This window comes from Stereum hirsutum (genome assembly GCF_000264905.1).
Source record: "Stereum hirsutum FP-91666 SS1 unplaced genomic scaffold STEHIscaffold_11, whole genome shotgun sequence".
In the NCBI taxonomy this organism is placed as follows: Eukaryota; Fungi; Basidiomycota; class Agaricomycetes; order Russulales; family Stereaceae; genus Stereum; species Stereum hirsutum.
Genome location: NW_006763141.1, coordinates 807,405 through 824,398, shown reverse-complemented (window position 1 = coordinate 824,398; position 16,994 = coordinate 807,405). Strand labels below are relative to the sequence as shown.

Genomic DNA, 16,994 nt, shown 5'->3' with positions numbered 1-16,994 from the left:
AGACTGCTTGTCGAGCACGCTATAAGTGTTGAGATCGATCAACGTCCCTCACATTCACGGCCACCCTAGAATCACAGAACAAGACACGTACAGTAAATGCACCCAATACAAAGCAAGAATACGGAAAACGTCATGGTTTGTCCCCGTGCCCCACATAGACATCCACAAGCGTCGGACTTCGAGGTAAACTAGGGCTCAGCGGACTTCTCGGTACTTCCAACACGGCCCCCTCCCCTCTCCGTCCTCCCCCACCCTCTCTTGCATCGGTTCCCATAACTCCCATCTCGATATCATGCGATCCAACCGACACCGGTCCTGCCCCCCGACTCGTAGATTCATCCGTCACAGTCGTCGTCATCATCTTGGAATACGCGCCCCCGCTCCCACTCGTACTCGTCCCAGAAGACCCACCCGAATCGACAGTGTCGGGCGTATATTGGTCGGGAAAGATCATACTTGTGAATTTATAGTCCGTTATCGAGCCTGAGCCAGTGTTGGCACCGTTGAGGGTTCGGGAGGATGTGGAGGAGAGGTGGAGGACGGCGCGGGTTGAGAGGACACTGTGGAGGATCATTTGAAGTCTTGGTGAGGGGGAAGAGCGTCAGTAGGTTTAAGTGAGGACGAAGATGATTGTCGACGTACTGCGTGCCGCCGGAACGGAGTTGAGGAGCCTGAAGGGTACGAACAGGTCAGTAAGACCGCATAATGGCAGAGGATGGAGTAGGTATACGAACGGAAACTTGAAGAACGAGAACGATATTGAAAACTCCTAATACTGGGTGTTCAAAAAGAACATGAGCCTCTAATTTGGTGATGTCCGCGACGTTCTACTCACGGAGCATGAATACGAAGTACATGATACCTGTGAGGAAGAAACCAGTTGAGCGCCACCCGCACAGAGTAAGTATGTTGGAGTTCAAAGACCGAGAGACTGACCATCTGTCCAAAGTACATGCATTAGAGGCGATCTAGTGGCTATAGGCGCTTCCCGGAAATATGCCAGAATTTTGTACATAGAAAGGGTGAGCGTAACTGATACAACAGTGTACAGCCGGTAGATGTCAGTTTACGGTACCACGCAGTCTCGCATGATAAAGTGGTGTGAATGAGAATCCGAGCAGGGTACGCACTGAATTCATAACAAATGACGATGACATACGGAACGACCCACACGTTCTTGACGGCGCTGACCAGGATCTGACATTGCGACGAGTTGGTGAGGTCGGGTGCTACAGAGGGACCCCCTAATTGAATTCGAACGACGTAGACATCGGCTTTTTATGCACAACGGAAGGATTTGAGAGAACGCGTACGTACAGACGGTGGTGACTATGTCTTTTTCGATGATGACTACGGCAGGGACGATTGCTGCCTATGAGAGTTCAGGGATGTATTGAGTCCCAAAAGAAGGATGGGAGGAGACAAATGCGGCTTACGATGGACACGCATATCAGGAAAATTATTATTCGCCTGTCGCGCTGCCAGATCGCCCATGTACGTGTCGCGAACACAACTAAACACCACACGCCATACATCACAGCAAAATATCAGTTCGTGCCGCCAGACCCGGAGTAAAGTGCTGGTCAGAAGTACTTACGGTCTGCTGCAATGATCGTGATGAGTCGTATACATGTGAGGACGTTCCCCAGCGCCACTGTCGCCTATTCTCGCAATATAATCACAACATGATGACGAAATCATGTCAACGTGAGACTTGTCCATGGACAGAGAAAACCAACAGGCAGATGAGACCTACAGGCAATATATCGATAATCGCACCAGCGAGGGCGGGATACCGAGCAAAGAAGAACAATATGCGTCCGAAGTTGGGCCGTTCAGGTACCCACAAGAATCGGACCTACGCACAATGCGGCACCACGAGATACAACAAGACTTAGGTGTCAGCTTAGGTTGATAATCGAATGGAAAGTGGTAGGATGGGGATGTGGCGTACGAACCTCCTCGGACCAAGTGAGGGTGTAGTCGTAAAACTGGCGAAGTGAAGGGTTTCAGCTCATTATGGTGCGTATGTAGTGTATGATGGACTCACAAGAAGAGCACTGCTAGCCACTGCACCGTGGCGTGTCGAGGACACAGACGTCAAAAGGGAGAAAGTCACAGACTCTCATCAGCACGCTTTGAATGCCAAAAATAATCGCTAATCATCTCACTCACCAGCGATACTCTGCAAAAAAGGGGATAATAGAAAGACGTCAGCTCAGTGGCACAGCACATCAAACACTACCCCCACAAAGTAACAGACGCCTCGAAGAAAGAATTAAGCGCCGACGGTTCCCAACATAGGGGCAGAGTGATGATCTTCTTACTGCAATGAATTGGAAGATCTCTACCGTCGGCTTTGATGTTGCGCACGGTACGGAGAGCACGACTCGACGTGTATTCAATTATACAAGACGGTCGCTGTACGGGAAAAGATAACGGGGAAAGAACAAACGAGAACTTACTGAAGTCAACCTCCAGTCCGACAAGCAGTTCGCCAGATCGTGCAACTGCGAGCTTGAACTGTCCGCCATGACGCCACTAGCACTAGCACGAACGACGATGGCGCTGCTGTCAAACAAACAACTCGAAGCAACGCGACGTCGCTGTCAAACCGTGGCACGCAAAAAACGCGAAGAAGAGCCCCGCAAAGTCCGCAGGTCTGCGATTTACAACTGAGACTGCCAACGAGTTCGTCGGGTTAGCACAGCGACTGTCGTTCTTCTTAGAAAGACCTGAAGGCAAAAGCTCGAGGAAGAAGGAAGCTACTATGGAACGGAGAGGCGAGCGAGTACGACCTGACTCGAGGTAGGTTCGCTCGAAGAGTCGAAGAGGTGATGAGCAACTTGAAGGAGCGAAGAAATACGAAGTTTCTCCCTGAGAACCGCGTATGTACGAGCTAAGGTATTAGTGAGTGGCCTAGCACTGTTCCGAGCCGTGTGTGCCTTGCATGATGCATTCTTCATTTATGTAAATCATCAAAGCTTGAGTCGCGGCGATTGCAGGGACATAATGATATCAGGACGCATCGAGCAAAAATTGGATACCGGATCCTCTGATCTTCTCCCATGGTGGTGTGTACTGACTAGAAAAGGCGGTGCATGCTCGAGTGAGGGTCAAGAACGCTACAGGATAGCTCATTCTGGCTGCTGAGCATGGACGGGGGTTTAACGATTGCGTGGTCCGTGCGTCAGTTGTTCAAGTTAGGGAGGCGAGGTGATGGGACGGTATTGGATCTCGGGGGCTTTCGGGCCCGACACGCCGGGGTGAATCAACTTGGATTGCTTGTGTGGCGCTTGTTCAGATTGTGGCGCATGTTAGACGTCGGTCTCCCCATCACTTGGACGTCCTTGGAGTGATTTTATGGCCTTCTACAAGAATATACTCCGAGGACGTGGAAACTGCGGGCAAGACCAGTATAGGCCCTTACCCAAAGTCTATCTTCCTTCTCAATCCTCGAAAAGACCGACTCGTCAGTAGTAACAATTCATTGCCAGTCATCCGCGAACGACGGACCCGCGCTGTACTTATATGCACAACAAATTACTGCACTTGAGCTGCGGCCGAATCCTTTCTCCGTGCTTTAGGATTTAGAAATAAGATACGATCCCACGACGGTGTAAGAGAGGCAGTATTTTGTGCGGCGTGAGTTCCAGGGAGACCACGAACGTGGGCCACACAGCGCTCCGAGCTCTCACGTCGTCTAGAGGACTAGAATGGGGGCTTTTATTAGTGACTACGATCACTGGAGGGAGCGGCCACCGTGGCGAAGGAACTTATTTTGATTCGGACAGTACTTTTAGAATACGTAGCCACAACGCTCTGCCGTTGCTGCAATCCGTCAATCATCAGGCTCTTCCATAAATTAACTCTTTCGACCATCAGTTTCTCTAACTTTGTTGCATCCAGTGTTACAGCGTTGCTTTCCTTCCGTCGAGTCTTCGAATTCCTTCAGTTCCTTCCACCCGGGTCACCGTGACCTGTTTTCTCCTGAAAATCCATCATGATCCCAGCACACCACCGCCCTTCTAGAGCAATATGCAGTTTGACAGCCTGGGAGCCATCTTTGAGAGTGGACATGGCACGCACCATGGACTGTTCCTGTAGATCAATGTACTTACTCACCGTGACTGTTCTTCATTCTTCACTCCCCTCTTCCTCCCCGCATCCTACTGCCCCATTGCTCGTCTCAGGCTCTCCTTCTGCCAGTGGGTATGTGGTGCCGGCAGTGACATTGACAGTGTAAAAGATAGTGGACTTCCATTCCATAGCCATGGCCAGCTACTCAAGTATTCAAGACTATCACTGGCACCCATGATCATCATGGATCGGCGCTCAGCGTTAACATACCACGACGTTGTGATGGCTGTCAATGGTAACAGTGACTGTCAATCGCAAGTTCCAGCGAAGAATCAGCGCCCAGCAACGAGAGGTCGACGACCATTGACATCCATCGCTAATCGCATAGCCTGAAGTCACATACATGAACGCGGATCCCAGAATCGGCCGACTAAATGTCGCGTATCGACCGATCTCATGCAACCCAACACCGATATCATCCCACCTTCCAGCAAAGATTCGATCCTCTACAAATCCGTAAATTGTATACGCAATGATAATCTTCAAAAGCACACATGTATAACAAAAGACTCGTACAAACGTCCGCGTTGGATCCGATCCCACTTTACAACATACTTACTTGGTACTTGGTATTTCTGCTTCACTTCTTCTTCTTCTTCCTTCTCCGCCACTCCTTCTCCGCCACGCCTTCTCCACCACGCCTTCTACGGGAGTACAGGTCGATGTAGGGTCGTGATTTGGTTGGATTAGAGCTTGGATGCGCCGATGAAGCTTACGCCCTGTGTGATGAGGACGAGGATGGGAGGTGATGGTGAGCATAGAGGGAGGAAGGTGATGGTAAGCAAAAGGAAAGGCCGGGGAAGCAGGGGAGGAAGGGGGAGGAGGGGGAGAGGAGGGCAGGGAAGAAAAGACGCACCTTCTCGATATTGATAGCCAACTCGGGGACGGCAGCTTGAATGAGACCCTGCTCGTACTCGTTCAACTTCCCAAGCGAATGGATCTTCGCCACGCCCTCGGGCTACATCCAACAATCCACACAAAAACAAAAACAAAACACACGAATCAGTAAACCATCTTACACCCACCACACAACCAAAACAAGGTGTCGAAAAGGCAAAAGAGTTACGCACCCCAATCTCAACATTCGCACTAAAATACTCCAACTCCCTCCCCACCTCCTTCACCAACCCCTCCCCCCCTGTCTTATCCGCACTCAGATGAACATAACTAGGCACAACGATCCCCTTCTCGCCCCCAATCGCTCTCAGGACCTTGGAAGTGAACTCGGCCCCGGCGTAGGCCATGGAGAGCGTGGCGGACCCGGCGCCATCTTTCGCTTTCACGACTTCGTCGCCGCCGAATTGGATGCGTTTGGTTAGGGTTGTGATGTCGGTGGAGGAGAGGGAGGTGGGGAGGGGGTGGGAGGATTGAGAGAGGAGGGGGACGATCTGTTTGTGTAGGGAGGGAGAGAGGGAGAGGAAGTGTGAGTAAGATGGATGGAGGACTGAATAGGGGCTTTAGCGATGAGAGAGACGTACGGTGACGCCGCTGTGGCCGCCGACGACGGGGACGACGACGGAGGGCGCCTTGGAGAGATCACCGAGGATTTCAGAGACGAATGTGGATGCGCGGACGACGTCGAGGGTCGTCACACCGAAAAGCCTTCATTCAATTTCAATGAATACCACATTAGTTTAGATTCGCGGACGTGGGGTAGAAGGGCGAGGTGCGTACTTCTTTGGGTCAAAGACACCGTGCTTCTTGAAGACCTCGGCGACGATGGGGACGGTGGAGTTGACTGGGTTTGAGATGACGAGGACGAAGGCTTTGGGTGCTGTGGTGGCGATACCTGTGGCGAGATCGCGGACGATGCCTGCGTTGATCTGAGATAGAAAAACAGGATATATGGAGTAAGAATGTGGGAGATCGATGAGATGGATTGAAGAGACGCACCTTGAAGAGATCATCTCTGGTGGCGACAGAAGCCCATGATCAGTAGCTGCGACCTCGAATAGTCTGGGCCTGCTTACCGCGTCATCTACAAATCGAGCTCATGTCAATCTACACGGATCGCGGGGCAGATGCGGGGGAGGGAGAGATGAACGTACACCAGGTTTACGAGGAACACCGGCGGGGATGACGACGATGTCAGCGCCGGTGAGTGCCTTCTTGAGACCGTCATCGGGTGGCAGGAACCCCTGGACCTTGGCTGGGGTGGAGATGTGGGAGAGATCGGCGGCGACACCGGGGGTGTTGACGATATCGAAGAGGCCGAGCTAGCGAGCAGCGCGAGAGGCGCGTCGGGATGGGATGGGTGAGGCCTGGTGGTAACGGTGGATTATGTGGGGAGCGATTACCTCCGTGACGAGTGGGTTAGACTTGAGGAGGAGCGCGAGAGGCTGGCCGATTCCACCTGATTTTATTGATTCAATTCTGGCTCAAAAAAATCAGATCCCAAAAGAAACGGTACCTGCAGCACCGAGAACGACAGCTTTGGGCATTGTGAAGGAAGGAGGTGGGTGGATGAAGGAAGGATAGACTGGTGACCTGAGCTGAGACGGAAGGCTTTATGTACGCCCCGAACGGGCCAACCCCACACCGCGGTCCGTCCCCGTGCGTGATTGGCTATTGCAATTTCAGCAACGGAAGATTTCAGCAAATCATGTGCGGCCGTTTGTTCGCCACCTCCATCCGCGACCCAAAACACGAGATATCACGCATTGGGCTGCTCTTGTCTTGTGTTTTTGTTTTGTATTGTTTTCGTGAACTTGCTGGGATGTCGTCTGCGTCTGCGCTGCCCCCTGCTCTGCTCGACCTCACTTGGCTCAGAGCTTCTGCTCGTCTTGGGTCCAGTAACGCCAATGCCTGCGGTCATGTCATTCGAAGGAGGATGCATCTCGCGACCGCACCGTCTCCGAGCATGCCACCCCCAGAGCTAATGGCATCTGGAGACGCCTTCGGCCACAGGTGCGTCTTGGCTACTTCTTCGTTATCTTGTACTTCACGATTGACTCTGCTTCAAGACGACGGAGACGTGTGCCAAGCATGTCGCTTGCGGTTTTGCAGACAGAGACGAACAGGGTGGCCCAGGCAGAGCTCGCACGTCGCGTAGAGTCGTTGACAAAAATCGAAGTATCACAGGTATGTGCGTGTTCATGGACTGCTGCACGCAACTTGATGCTCAAATGTCAATTGTATGTAGCGTGATATCGTCGAACCTGAACCAGGACCAACAGAAGATGAGCTCCTTGCCATCTACGAAGACCTACTCGCCATCGAACCACCGCCATCCCAGCTTCCCGAATCCCCTCAAAATCAAAAACAAATGGAAGACTGGTCCCTCGTCGAGCGCATCGCAGAACGTCTCGCACATCCACAGACACCGTACTCTCACCCTCCACGCGCGGAATCCGAAAGCTCGCTAACGAACACCCTTCGACAACGTCTTGGTGTCGATACCTCCGCTGAAGAGTCCGTTCCTGACGTCAATGTGGATGTTAATTCACCACATCGACGCGTCCTTGCGAGGTTGCGTGAGATCTTACCGAGGTTCGAGGCAGCGCAGAGGTCTTTGCATCCGATTTTGGGAGGGACGAGTACCGTGCCGAAAAGTCAGGTGCCTATCGTGTGGTTGCTTGAGGATGAATGGAAGGCTATGATTCGTGTTTGTGTGCGTACCTCATCACTCTTCACTCAGTATAATTCAGTTGTTGAGATCTGGTTTCTTCAGTTAGAACTCCATGAACCCGATTTAGCGGAAGAGACGCTGGTGTTAATGAAGGTAAGCTAGGAGTTTTGCCCTTTGTTCTCCGCACTTTAACTCAAAATATATATCTAGCGAGCCAGCGTAACTGTTCCCGAAGAATCCATTGACGACATCATGACTTTCTACGCCGCAGAAGCCGACGTCCCCTCCCTCGAAACCTTCATGCAAAACTTCCTCACCAGTACGCCCTCCTCTCCTCTCCTCTCTTCCCGTCTCACCACACACCCTCTAACCCTCCTCCTCCCCCTCCACAGCCTCCCCAACCCCACACCAACGTCACCTCCACATAAAAGCCCACCAACGCCTCTCCCCCAAATCCTCCCTACCCACCTCCGCCCTAACCCTCCTGCACACCTACGAAAACGCGTCCCTCCCCGCCCCTCTCGAGACCTACCACCACCTAATAACCCAACTCCTCCACACCACGCCCTCCCATTCCCCCTCTCTCGCATCGATATCCCGCGCCCAAGCATGGGACCTCTTCGCCCATATGCGTTATGTAGCGCATCCGGACCCCACTGAGGGGATATACGCTACTATGCTCCTCGCTTGCGCACACACATATCGCTCCGAGCCCGAACGCGCTCTCGATCTCTGGACTGAAATGACTGTAGATAGACGGATGCAGCCTAGCGAACGGAGTTATGGGGGCGTGATTATGGCTCTGGCTCGGAGCGGAGAAAAAGAATATGTGGGTGAGGCGTTTAGACTCGCTAGAGAGATGTTGGGCGGTGGTGGTGTGGGGGGGAGTGGAGTGAATAGAGATGCGTATGGGAGGGGGAGGTTTAGGCCGGGTCAGTTGGTTTTTTTGGCGTTACTAGAGGGAGCGAAGAGGATGGGGGATTTACCGAGGGTGAGGTGGATATTGGCGGAGATGGTGAGGACGGTGGAGGGGGGTGAGGGGGATGGGGTGGCGGGAGGGGTGGGAGGGAATGAGGGGGTGAGAGTGAAAGAGAAAGAGAAAGGGAAGGCGGAGGGAGAGGGAGAGGGAAGGGTGGAGATTAATGAGGAGGTGATGATGTATGTGTTCAATGCGTATGCGGCGTATAGGCCTCCGTTCAAGAGGTCTTTGGCGCCGCTCGTCAAGGATGCTGCCGACGAAGTGAACACCACCTCTGCGTCCTCTACTTCCTCGACCAAGACCGCAACATCAGCCTCATCCTCGACGTCCACATCACAGCATCAACATCACGAACAAACACAACCCCAAACCTCCATCAAATCCACCTCTTCCAGTCCCAGCTCCGACAACACAAGCTTCTCGCATATCCCGCCCCAGAGCCGCTCTGAAGTCCTCCGCGAGGCTAGAGCCATATTCATGCAGATCGTCGACGCACAGTCTCAATCTCCTTCGAGTTTCAGCGCTCAATCCCAATCGAGCTCGAGTTCGAGCACTCAATCCCAATCTCCTTCGAGTTCAAGCACTCAATCCCAATCTTCTTCGAGTTCGAGCACCCAATCCCAATCTTCTTCGAGCTCGAGCACTCAATCCCAATCTCCTCCGAGTTCGAGCACTCACTCCCAATCTTCTTCGAGTTCGAGCACTCACTCTCAATCCAACACCACCCCCTCCATCTTCCGAAACGTCAAACTGACGACACCCCTCCTCAACTCATACCTCTCCATCCACTACGCTCACAATTCGTTCGAAGCGAGCCATAAGCTGTTCTTTGAACTCTTCGGTAAGTCTGAGTCTGAGTCTGAGTCGGCTGCGATGAAGCCGAGCGGGAGGAGTTTGGTGGAGGCGTTGGAGAGGTGTGCGATGCCGATTCGGGTTGAGCGGGATCGGGGTGGAGGGGATGGTGGAGGGGATGGGAGTGTGAATGGAGATGCGAATAGAGATGCGAAGAGCGAGAAAGAGAGGGAGAGGGAGGTGGCGTTGAGGTTTGCGGAGGATGTGTGGGGGATGTGGGAGGTGCTCGAGGAGCGGGGGATGCGTTGCGAGAATGAGAACTCGAAGGAGAGAGTGGGCGCGAGGATGATCGAGAGGGCGAATTCGGCCATGATTCGGATTTTGGCGCTGTACGTCTCCCATACCTCCCATACCACATAGACCTCGTACTAACTTCATTGGTTTATCTTCGATTATGTAGGACCAAAAACCTGCCCCGCGCCCTCTCCCTCCTCCGCACCTTCACCACCCGCTACCCTCCCTCCACCCTCCGTCAACCCACACCGCTCCCCTCCCTCCGTTCCACTCGCACCGTCCTCACCTCCCCCACTCGCCCCATCGTCCGTCTCACCTCGCCCGTCGAGGTGCCCGACGATACGGTCCCCCCGCTGCTTCTGTGGCGCGATTTGGAGGTGCTGCATCATAAGTTGGTTGCAGAGGGGGATAAGAAGGGGATAGGGATGGTTAAGTGGGTGGGGAGGGCTTATGAGGGGAGTTTGAGGAGGAGGAGGGAGGGGGCGATGAGGGATGGGAATGTTGGTGGTGGAGGTAGAAGTGGGGGTGGTGGTGGGACGGAGGTTGTACAGGTCGTTCAGGGTGAGGAAGTGGGGGAGGGTGAGACTGCGAGGACGGGAAGGTCAGAGGAGGAGATGAATGAGGTTGATTAGACGGAGGCCCTGTTCATTGAGTCGTTCCCCTGGCCGATGTGTTGCTGCATTTAGATTACCTGCATGCTCGCCACCGCCACTCCAACATGTTCTATTTTTATACCATCATAATTCAACGGTCAACCTCGGGACCGTGGTGCTGATTTCGCACGCCACATTGTTCCTTCTCTTCAAGCTAGCCCTTTCACAGGAAAAGTCGATGAATTGCTCTCTGCTCCTGCAAGGTCACTACGGTCAAGAGTAATAAATAAACTGTCCCTGGCCACCTGCTGCACTTTCTATGGGTATGTATGAATGCCCGCTCAAGGGACGGAACTCAGGCTCATCAACTTCTCATCGCTCGGCTCGCCTCGTGGGGGCAATACAAAATTACGACGTTCGGCGCTCAGCGCTCATCACAGTGCTTTGATGAAGCTTTGAGCCTTTACCGAATGCATGTCTTTGGTCTTATATCAGTGGTGCCTTTTGTGCTCCTCTCGTCCTTGCTTTCGTCCTTCCTCGTCGACGCCCGCTTCGGTCTCGACGACTCTCAGCTTGCTCTTCTTGCTCCCTTGCTTGGACGACTCAAACTCTTACTTGTGGACCATTCACGCTTGGTCGTATCTGGGTTCAGTGGCGATATCGATGCGGGCGCTGAAAGGCTCGGTCAGTTCTCGTGATCCTATCGTGCACGACAACCGAGACGATGAGGCTGGATACGGAGGTGAGTACATACTTCTATCACACCCCTTACCTCTGCTACTCGAACTTTTCGATCGACGAGTGAAATCTGTTCTCCCACCTAACATCTCTTCATGGACAGACGACTCCTGGTCCAGGCGTCGAGCCACCACCATAGCCACCTCGTACACCTCAACTGGCCTCCCACAAGAAACCATAACCGCCCTCATCATCTGCCTCACAATCATCTCTCTCGTCACCCTCATCATCATCCTCCTTTTCGTTCGTGGCTGTAGACGCCGAAGATCACACTTCGCGGATATGAGCGTCAGGATCGTCAGAGAATCGGATATGGACGGGGCTGGATGGAATAATGCGTACGGGTATGGTCTGTCTGGGGGTACGAGCAGACCGGTGTCACCGTATACGGTCGGTGCGAGTGGTGGTCGTGGTCGTAGTGGCGTACCGGTGTCTCCCGGTTCTTCGACTTATTGGACGGGTTCGGAGGACCAGCATCAGGAGGGGAGAGAGAGCAGTGTGTATAGTAAGAGGTATTCTGCAAGCGGTACGTCTTCGGGCCTCATCCTTGGAACTTAAGTAACTTATGGAAGGCTTGTGACTGGTTTACTCATTCATGCTATATTTGTTATCGTCTGATTGCAGATGCGGAGCTCGCGTCAATGACCCCTCTCCCGTCCGATATGCGCCACTCATCTACTTCAAACGTCAACTTCACAAGTCTCGCAGACGCTTCTGCGACGCTGTATATGCTCAACGAGGAGGACGAGGGTGACTTGGGACACCCGGAAAACCTGCATCTTCCGTCGAGGCCGAATACTGTCGAACCGAGCGCGATCATGGAGGCAGGTTCGGGTCGCGAGAGTCATGATATCAGACTGGTTACCGAGTCTCAGAAAGGGAGGGGAAGGTGGTTGGTATAACGGTTCTCTATCCAGGATGATTTGGAACCTGTGTGGCGAGGTGAGACAGGTACCATGGAGCATATGTGCTTCATTTGTTCGCTCGGTGAGGATAGGGTCGGTATTCTCTACCACATACTATGCTGTACGCTCATTTAGTCCTAGTGACTGCTATTGTTGTCATTCCTATCTACAGCTTATTTACTTCCTCTGTCTTTGTACTTTTAAATATTTATGCTGCATGGAATACGAGTCTTGAACAGACTGAGCGGTTGGGAACCGTGGTTGGTGCAGGGGGTTAGGGCCCGGAGTAAAAGCAGGCGGGGAGGTTCGGCTGTGGCTGTTGCCGTCGTATTTCTACGCTCCGCTTCAAACCAAACATGCATCGACGCATCGCTCGGAACCTTTTGGTTCACGTTCAACTCAGAAGTCAGCGCATCAGCTCCAGCCAGCCCACTCCTCCTTGCATATGCACGAACTCTTGATGACTACGTTCTTGTACAGGCTTGGTACGCGTGCTTCGGGTATAAGGCCATCACAAGGTCTTTTACTCCTTTCCCACTGTCGGCAGCGGCCAATCTCTAACGCAGATATCTCCGAGTCCCCCGCCTCAGCTTCTCCAGCAAAGGATTTAGTGGTCTGATCATTGTTTAAGCACAGGAATTCAGGTATCCTGAAAACCTACCATCACTCTGTGAATCCTTGTCACTCTTCCTTGGCATTCATCGTTTTCAACTCTACACATTGTAACAACCATATGCATATGAAGTCCTGCTAAGAGTACCCCACGAACTGGCCGCATCTTCGGGTTCTGGAAGTTCAATATGCCTACTTTCCGTCTAGGGTCACCGTGACACCCGATCTCAATTTTCAACACCCGCCGCCATTATTCCATTGGTATCCATTCATCGTACTGCTAGCGCCTTGCGACTAGGTGAGCAGTAACTCCATACGTGATATATATTAGGTTCGCGAATTCGTGCTCTCAGTCCGCGCTTGTCGTCGGTCAGTGGGTAGTCGGTCGACTACCCCCCGGCGAATGATAACCGCCAGCATTCTTTTTAGTTTTGCAATACGCGCATAGCATGTGCCAGCCTTCCGCCGTTTGACTCGGAAGTTTGGTCACGAATTCTCTCTACATCTATCTTGTGCAGGTAGCCGCATGGGATGTAGTACAGACCCCTTTTGCGTCCTGTACCTTACTATCTTTTCGGTGGATATTGGACGGGTATTGCTCATGGGGTTTCAGCCTAAAACACGTCCTGAGAGCGCTCGTATGTTGTATTCAATGACATCGGAAACGACACCATTCACACGAGGATCCACTAACCTCTTGAATACGGGCGGCCATGAGACGCTCACTGAGTGTCTTACTCTGGAGGCTCCAGCTCATCCACACCCTGCGTGTCTGTCAAAATCGGTACGCACAGGACTCTAATTCTTGACTTACTGTGTATTCATTTAGTTTTAAACGTGTGAACGAAAAGCCCGTCCATGCAACTTTTCTCGCGTTGTATGACAGCCGACGTTGCTGTTAGGCACGCAGTCATATCCCCTGAGCGTCTATGCTTCGAGACGTCTCGGTCGGTGATCGTCCGAGGCCTTTCTACTACCACCTGTTATAAGCAACCTTGGCTAGCTCCTTTCAGAGGCGCTGTGTCGGAAGCTCGTTTATAAGCTCGTTCTCGCTCTCCATTCCGTAGTGCGTATTTTGATTCCCTTTGATCGTCCAATCGCACTATTTTTCCTCCACTGATTCTCGCAGACGAGCGACGAAATGACGCTCACCTTCTCCCTGGTTTTGCCTCTAATTGCAGCCGCTTACATCCCGGCTGCCCTCGGTGCTTTGTATCAAGACCCATCCCAATTACCTACTAACGCTTCGTATGACTACATCATTGTTGGAGGTGCGTTTGCTCACTATGCGAGCAACTATCTGATCTTTAATAGTACTCTTTATGTATTGTGTCTTCCAATGTGATAGGAGGTGCTGGTGGAGGCGTCCTCGTCAACCGGTTGACGGAGCACCCGGAAGTGAAGGTACTGCTCATCGAAGCCGGGTCCAGGTGTGCAATTAAGAATGTTTCCCTCCCTTTCTGTTTTATCTGAGGCGTGAATATCCACTAGCGACTATACAAACATAAACATCGAGGTTCCCGGTTTCGAAGCGACGCTTGAAGGCTCCCAGTTCGTACGTAGTGTTCTATCATCCATACGCATATGGTGCTTTCACGGCTAACGACGTAGTTATGGCTGGTAGGATTGGAATTTCACCACTACGCCCATGCCGGGATATAACGACAGGTCGATAACTTATGCCCGTGGATTTGTCCTCGGAGGATCTACATCTATCAGTAAGCTCTCTCTTTTCCACACTAGTCGACGATATTCCACCAAATTTAACGTGTCCAACTAGACTTCATGGCGTGGAACAGAGGCGCAAGAGACGACTTCGATCGATATGCGGCTTACACGGGCGACGAGGGATGGTCTTGGGACGCATTGTATCCGTATATGTTGAAGGTGTGTGTCGGCATCCCGTAGAATATTGCCAAGCCAGAAGTCCTGATATCACTAATGAATACACCCCGCGAGTGTAGATAGAGACCTTAACGCCGCCTACCGATGGCCGTGATACTACAGGCGACATCATACCCACCGATCATGGCGAAAACGGTACGTGTTATGTCAAATCTAATTCATCAATCGCTGTATACTTATTGTCCTGCTATGCAGGTCCCGTCAGAATTAGTTTACCGGGATATGCTCTCCCAACAGATGCTCTCGTCTTGAATGCGTCGACCGAGCTGTCTTCCGAATTCCCTTACAACGAGGACGTTAACTCAGGAGACACCATTGGGATAAGTGAGTAGTCGCCTTCATATCAGTCTTTTCTACAAAATTGTTAACGGAAACTTTATTAGGCTGGACGCAGTGGGATGTCAGCCTTTGAGAGCAAGCATATCACAGAACCGTGTTACTAAAAAAAAGCATCATCTCGCAGATTTTTGAAGGTGCCCGCGATGGATCAGCAAGAGCATATATCGAACCTGCGCTCACTCGGTCGAATCTCGATGTACTGGTCAATACTCTGGTCACAAAAGTGGTTCAAACCGGAACGGAGAATGATCTCCCTGTGTTTAGGGGCGTACAGTTCGCTCAGAACAACTCTGGTATGCTAGAGCTCTGTTATTTTACTGTCGGTATTGTGGGGAATGTGAGAGCTGATACCGGTTCGTGAATAGACTCGGTCTATTCTCTCAACGCAAGCAGAGAGGTCATCCTTTCTGCAGGCGCGGTCCAAACACCCCATATTCGTAAGTGACAGATCTCAATTTTACCCTAGCACTGTCTAATATTCAATCCAGTTATGCTCTCCGGCATTGGCGATCCTTCTGTCCTGTCTCAGTTCGGCATCGAGACCACCGTGGAACTTCCAGATGTCGGTCAGAACTTACAGGTGTGGTTTTCTCGGAGATCGCCCATTTACATCTTCGCCAGCTTCTTACCACGTCTGTTCACCTCTCAATGACACGATGATTGTCAGGACCACGTACTTCTTTCCATAAACTGGGCCGTAACGTCCAACAATACGCTTCTCGACGATCTCTCTCAGAACAGTACCTTTGCCGCGGAACAGCTCGCATTATGGCAGGCTAATAGGACTGGTTATCTCGTCAATTCCGCTGGAAATCAGTGGGGCTGGTTGAGAGTTCCCGATAACGAGACAAGTGTGTACGGAGATGGTATCGAGGATCCGAGTTCGGGACCTACAGCAGCGCATTACGAGTGGATCTTCGAGGTATGGCCATCCTGACGTGAATGAGCCCATCGTGTCTAATGGTGTGAGCACTTGTTTAGGATGGGTTCCTTAACTTGGTCGAACCTACCCCATCGAGTGGAAACTACTTTACCATGCTTGTTAATCTCGTCTCACCTGCCTCTCGTACGTTGTCCTATTATCTCAATAGATCCGGCGGCTGCTGATACTCACGTGTCCCGTGTACCTTAACTACAAGGTGGAAACATCACACTCGCGTCCACAGATCCCTTTACCCACCCCCTCATCTCTCCCAATATGCTCGCTCTCGAAGAACCCTTCGACATCCGAGCCCTTGTGTACGCCGTCAAAGCAGCTCGTCGATACGTTGCTGCCAAAGCCTTCGACGGGTACATCATTGAGGAATATGGATCGAGTCTTAATGCAACCACAGATGAGGAGATTGAGGAATGGATCAGAAACACAGCTTTCACAGTGTTTCACCCTACCTGCACCGTACCGATGGGTAAGAATGGGAGTGCGAGTGGTGCAGGAGACGGTGCACTGCAAGTGGACTTAAGGGTGAAAGGCACGGTCGGATTGAGAGTCGTTGATGCTTCCATCTATGTGAGTCGACTCCGACCATAATGCCCACGCACTACCTGTTGACGCGTGAGGTCCATAGCCGTATATCCCTGCGGCACACACTATGGGTCCGACCTACATCATTGCAGAACGCACGGCGGACCTGATCAAGGCTGCCGACGGCCGCTACAGTACCGAGTAGAATGACTATTCAAGGCCTTCGGTCTTGATGTATTCTCCGTGTAGGTGCAGTTATTATATCTTCTCTTCACCACAAAAGTGCTAGACCTAATTACATCGTAGTGTCTTATGTTCGTGTACTATACAGTGTACGGTCGGGCCGGACGGGGGAGAGCAATTTGTTTATATATCACTGGTTTGCGACTCAGAGGTTGTCGACAGGTACAGCCAGCGTGCCGTAGCCTCCAAGACATAATAAATATATCAATACCTTCAAAGCGTATGACTGTCGGGCATAAAACCATTTAAGTATCGTCTTTACAGGTCCTCGCCACCCGTATTCCGAGTCGCCGGTTCCCGGGCCTCTGAATTCAGGACGTCCGAATCGGGAGATTCCTCTGAAGGACCCAAGCAGAGTTCTCACGCTTTCAACTCCTGCAACCGTGTCGCCACCTCACACGTCTTTCTTTCTTGTACCGTTCGC

The 16,994-nt window shown here is 52.0% G+C and overlaps 5 protein-coding genes across 5 annotated transcripts; 3 read left to right on the top strand and 2 right to left on the bottom strand.

The window, feature by feature from the left end:
- Nucleotides 1-91: 91 nt before the first annotated feature.
- STEHIDRAFT_148469 (uncharacterized protein) lies at nt 92-2,933 on the bottom strand. Its single transcript, XM_007306465.1, has 14 exons — nt 2,466-2,933; nt 2,176-2,185; nt 2,051-2,070; nt 1,959-1,991; nt 1,757-1,858; nt 1,598-1,661; nt 1,437-1,513; nt 1,318-1,372; nt 1,131-1,244; nt 937-1,032; nt 836-862; nt 735-775; nt 643-671; nt 92-581 (listed from the first exon to the last, which is right to left on the bottom strand). The coding sequence occupies exons 1-14, from the start codon at nt 2,532-2,534 to the stop codon at nt 131-133; spliced, it is 1,188 nt and encodes a 395-aa protein (XP_007306527.1). The 5' UTR covers nt 2,535-2,933; the 3' UTR covers nt 92-130.
- A 1,919-nt stretch (nt 2,934-4,852) lies between these two features.
- STEHIDRAFT_61502 (malate dehydrogenase) lies at nt 4,853-6,581 on the bottom strand (the record flags this gene model as incomplete). Its single annotated transcript, XM_007306254.1, has 8 exons — nt 4,853-5,098; nt 5,211-5,528; nt 5,619-5,742; nt 5,815-5,963; nt 6,034-6,047; nt 6,185-6,356; nt 6,438-6,493; nt 6,551-6,581. The coding sequence occupies 8 exons, from the start codon at nt 6,579-6,581 to the stop codon at nt 4,853-4,855; spliced, it is 1,110 nt and encodes a 369-aa protein (XP_007306316.1).
- Nucleotides 6,582-6,779: 198 nt separating this feature from the next.
- Nucleotides 6,780-10,412, top strand: STEHIDRAFT_170104 (uncharacterized protein). Its single transcript, XM_007306464.1, has 7 exons — nt 6,780-7,047; nt 7,104-7,221; nt 7,283-7,750; nt 7,811-7,861; nt 7,919-8,027; nt 8,101-9,868; nt 9,940-10,412. The coding sequence occupies exons 1-7, from the start codon at nt 6,857-6,859 to the stop codon at nt 10,403-10,405; spliced, it is 3,171 nt and encodes a 1,056-aa protein (XP_007306526.1). The 5' UTR covers nt 6,780-6,856; the 3' UTR covers nt 10,406-10,412.
- A 456-nt stretch (nt 10,413-10,868) lies between these two features.
- On the top strand, nt 10,869-12,233 carry STEHIDRAFT_148467 (uncharacterized protein). Its single transcript, XM_007306463.1, has 3 exons — nt 10,869-11,108; nt 11,208-11,630; nt 11,729-12,233. The coding sequence occupies exons 1-3, from the start codon at nt 11,030-11,032 to the stop codon at nt 12,004-12,006; spliced, it is 780 nt and encodes a 259-aa protein (XP_007306525.1). The 5' UTR covers nt 10,869-11,029; the 3' UTR covers nt 12,007-12,233.
- Nucleotides 12,234-13,762: 1,529 nt separating this feature from the next.
- On the top strand, nt 13,763-16,712 carry STEHIDRAFT_148466 (alcohol oxidase; the record flags this gene model as incomplete). The annotated part of the gene is made up of 16 exons (XM_007306462.1): nt 13,763-13,892; nt 13,970-14,051; nt 14,113-14,176; nt 14,246-14,339; nt 14,402-14,508; nt 14,586-14,661; nt 14,722-14,850; nt 14,910-14,926; nt 14,990-15,158; nt 15,231-15,302; nt 15,354-15,445; nt 15,533-15,787; nt 15,847-15,931; nt 16,005-16,372; nt 16,431-16,572; nt 16,634-16,712. The coding sequence occupies 15 exons, from the start codon at nt 13,763-13,765 to the stop codon at nt 16,530-16,532; spliced, it is 1,842 nt and encodes a 613-aa protein (XP_007306524.1). The 3' UTR covers nt 16,533-16,572; nt 16,634-16,712.
- Nucleotides 16,713-16,994: the final 282 nt, after the last annotated feature.